This window comes from Nothoprocta perdicaria, unplaced genomic scaffold (assembly GCF_003342845.1).
Source record: "Nothoprocta perdicaria isolate Ctin4 unplaced genomic scaffold, notPer1 scaffold_610, whole genome shotgun sequence".
Classification (NCBI taxonomy): domain Eukaryota; kingdom Metazoa; phylum Chordata; class Aves; order Tinamiformes; family Tinamidae; genus Nothoprocta; species Nothoprocta perdicaria.
The window spans coordinates 28,050-31,552 of NW_020455878.1; the positions used below are offsets into that span (position 1 = coordinate 28,050).

Here is a 3,503-nt window from a genome sequence, read left to right on the forward strand (position 1 = left end):
GGGGCCCCGTGGAGGCCGGCGGGGGGCCGGGGGCCGCGCGGGACTGCACCGCACCGGGGGCTGTGGCGCGCGGCCCGGCCCCACCGCGCGCTCCCGTGCCGTCTTTGGGCCTCCACGTGCCCGAGCTGCCTTTTTACACAGCCCTGCATGTCACCTCCCGCGGTAGGTCCTGTCTCCCTGGCCCCAAATAAACTGACCAACAACCCGGCTCCGTGTGCTGCTCCGCGCTGCACCATGCGGCCCCGTGCCGCTCCGCGCTGCGCCGCTCCACGCCACGCTGCGCAGGGGCTGCAGCCCCATGTCTTGGGGGACACGACAGCGGGGTGACCCTGTCTGGGTGCCCCAGGGCCCCAACCCTGCAGTGACAGGAGTTAAATGTCCGCACCCAACGGGGATGGGGGTCTGGGTGCTCCCCTGTGGGCACCCGCAGGAAGAAGCAGCAGCCTCAGCGGCACCGCGCRGCTTTTATTGAGCCCGGCGTTGGTCCCGGGGGCACCGTGTGGCACCGGCCCCAGGGTCACCGCTTGGCACCGKCCCCGTCGCTGTCCCGGTGGTGGCCGCCCGGTCACTCCTGCCAGTAGGTGCCGTTGTAGGTGAAGGGCCCCGGGGAGACGCAGGGCCCCGCGCTGGCGGGCGTCCAGCGCTGGATGTGCACGCGCGCCGCGGCCGCGGCCAGGGGCCGCACGATGACGGCGCCGCGCGACGCCACCGACGGGTCCTCGTCGAAGAAGTTGAAGGGGCGCAGGAAGAAGCCCACGGCGTTGCCGGGGGTGGCCGTGTTGGGGACGTCCTCGGCGTGCGGGATGTGCAGGAAGCCGACGGTCACCCAGGCCACCAGGTCCTGCCGTGGGGACCGCAGCCGTGGGCCGGCTGTGCGCGCGGGGGACACCCACAGCCTGGCCCTGCTGCCCTTGCACTGCAACCTGCGCTGCAACCTGCACTGCGACCCGCACTGCGCACTGCACTGCAATCGGCACCTCAGCCTGCACTGCATCCCGCACCTCCCACTGCATGGCACCCACCCTGCAGCCCRCACTGCAACCCTCACAGCACCCCACACTGCACCCTGCACTGCACCCCACACTCCACACTGAATGGTTCCCAGCCTGCACCCCACACTGCAACCTGTACTGCACCCTAACCTGCACTGCACCCTGCACTGCACCCCACACATCACGCTGCATGGCACCCACCCTGCAGCCCACACTGCACCCTAGCCCGCAGTGCACCCTGCACTGCATGCCCCGCACCCCTGCCTGCAGCAGGGTCCCCCCCAGACCCCCCAGACACTCGGCTCTCCCCTGGTCCCCACGCGCCCCCCGGCCCCACCTGGTCCTCGATGCTCTCGTTGTCGCGCACGAAGCTCTCAAAGTCGACCACGGGCTCCCAGGGGTCGTTCTGGGCGTAGATGCTGCTGCTGGTGGCCTCATTCTCGTGGTGCCGCGTCACGGCCAGGTGGTACCTGCGCAACCGGCACGGGGCTCAGTGCCCACGGGCATCCCTCATCCATCTCCAGCTTGGCTCCCTGGCAATTGGCACATGCGGAGACCAGACCCGGGCTGCAGCGCGAGGCGGGAGAGGTGCCCGGAGGGGCCGGGCGCCCGCGCTCACCGTCCCCACGCGATGCCCCTCTCCTCCTTCCAGCCGCGGGGCAGCACGCGGCCCGCGTGCGAGCTGGGCTGGATGCGGTAGCTGCGGCGGTGGCCCCAGCGGTTGCGCTGCCGCGGGTTGGAGAAGAGCAGGTAGCGGGGCAGCGCCTGGCCCAGCGGGAAGGCGGCCTGGCGCTCGCTGCGCCGGGGCTGCCGCTGCAGCCGCGGCTGCACCACGCGCTCGCCCGGCCTCCAGGGGTTGGAGATGTTCTCCAGCTGCAGCTCCAGCGTCTCGAAGCTGTTGCCGGTGCCTGCGGGCGAGAGGCCGTGAGCGGCGCGCGGGGCACCGGGCCGCGGCGCGCGGCGGCGGGGACGGCACCTGCGACGTCCAGGTCCACCTTGTAGTGCACGAGGTGCGTGTGCAGGTTGCCCAGCACGTGCGCGTGCACGCGGCTGCCGTAGCGGCGGCCCTGCGGCGTGTAGAAGGTGGCGTGGATGTAGCCGGTGGCGTGCACCTTGGCCTCGAGCACGCCGTTGGGGTAGAGCAGCACGTCCCAGATGTAGTCGTAGTTGTAGACGGTGGAGGTGGTGCGCAGCACCAGCGCCTGCCCCTCCAGCGCCGCGTAGAACTGGTAGGCGCCGCGGAAGTCGCTGTCGAAGTGGCGCCGCAGCGGGACGCCCGTGGGCAGCTCGAAGACGCAGAGCGCCCGCGCGAAGCGCACGGGGCCGTCGGCGTCGTACAGGTGGTGCACGTCCACGAAGGTGGCCGCCTCAGGGCAGTCGATGCCGCGCGCCAGCTCGTACGTGACGGAGCCCATGCCCCAGCCGGCATCCAGGAACTTGGTCTGCATGCCGGCCGGCGAGTGGCCGCCGTAGAAGGCGGCCGCCTCCTGCACGCTCAGCTCGTAGGCCACGCGCTCGCCGTTGAAGCGCACGTCGAAGAGCTGCAGGCCGGCCGAGGAGCGCACGCGGAAGGCCAGGCTCCAGCCGCCGTACTCGAGGCGGTTGCCGCGCAGGCGGTAGCGCCGGCCCTGCGGCTCGCACACCTTGGCGCCGTGCACGTCGGTGGCGGTGCCGGTGGTGAAGCGCCCGCGGGGCACGTAGCTGGAGAAGAGCGGGGCGGCGGGCGGCGGCAGGCGCGCCGCGGGCAGCTCGCCGCGCTCGTAGCGCCGCGCCAGCTCCTCGGCGCTCGCGTAGTAGTGCCCGTGGTACCAGAGGCGCTGCACGGCCCAGCGGCGCGGGTCGACGGCGCTGTGCTCGATGAGCACCTCCAGCCCCACGGGGTGCAGGAAATGGCCCTCCACGAAGCGCTGCAGCATGAACCACGTGCGGCGCTCGCCGGGYGCCTGCCCGCGCGGCGCCACGTCCGCGAAGGTGAGGCAGCGCTCGCTGCAGTTGTGGTGCCAGAAGCCGGTGGTGTCGCGCAGCAGGCGGTACAGCGGCGCCGTGGCCTCGGCCAGCTTGCGCTGCAGCAGCTCGTACTCGAGCGCCGTGACGGGCCGCGCGGCGAAGGGCACCGCGCGCCGCCCCTTGTGCCGCAGCGGCCGGTAGGCGCTGGGCCGCGGCAGGGGCCCCACGGCGAACTCGGTGACGTTGGGCTCCGCCTGCGCCCCGAAGAAGACGACGGCGCGCGCCTGGCGCCGCGGCGCAGGGCCGCCCTGGTCCAGGTAGCGCAGCGCCAGCCGCTTCTTGGGCGGCAGCAGCTCCACGAGGAAGAGGCTGTTCTTGGCCAGGGGCTCCCCGCGGCCGGGCGCCAGCGCCAGCTCGGGGCGCCCCAGGAGGAAGGCGCGCACGGCCCGCAGCTCCTCGGCGCTCAGGTCCGCGAAGATGGCGGCCTCGGGCGGGGGCGGCTCGGGGACCGTCCCCGCGGGCAGCGCCGCCAGCACCGCGGCCAGGGCGAGCGGCCACATCCTG

General features: G+C 73.1%; 2 protein-coding genes across 2 annotated transcripts in view; one reads left to right on the top strand and one right to left on the bottom strand.

Annotated features, from left to right (window-relative positions):
* LOC112956258 (potassium voltage-gated channel subfamily H member 2-like) overlaps positions 1-472 on the top strand; it is a gene marked incomplete at its 5' end in the record, with an annotated part of 23,991 nt that extends 23,519 nt beyond the window's left edge. The window contains one exon of the mRNA XM_026049758.1: positions 431-472. Coding sequence (XP_025905543.1) covers positions 431-472 — 42 coding nt within the window. The remainder of the gene's footprint in view (positions 1-430) is intronic.
* A 69-nt stretch (positions 473-541) lies between these two features.
* AOC1 (amine oxidase, copper containing 1) lies at positions 542-3,499 on the bottom strand. Its single transcript, XM_026049754.1, has 4 exons — positions 1,969-3,499; positions 1,612-1,900; positions 1,330-1,462; positions 542-841 (listed from the first exon to the last, which is right to left on the bottom strand). Exons 1-4 carry the CDS (start codon positions 3,497-3,499, stop codon positions 566-568), a joined length of 2,229 nt encoding a protein of 742 aa, XP_025905539.1. The 3' UTR covers positions 542-565.
* Between the last annotated feature and the right edge of the window lie 4 nt (positions 3,500-3,503).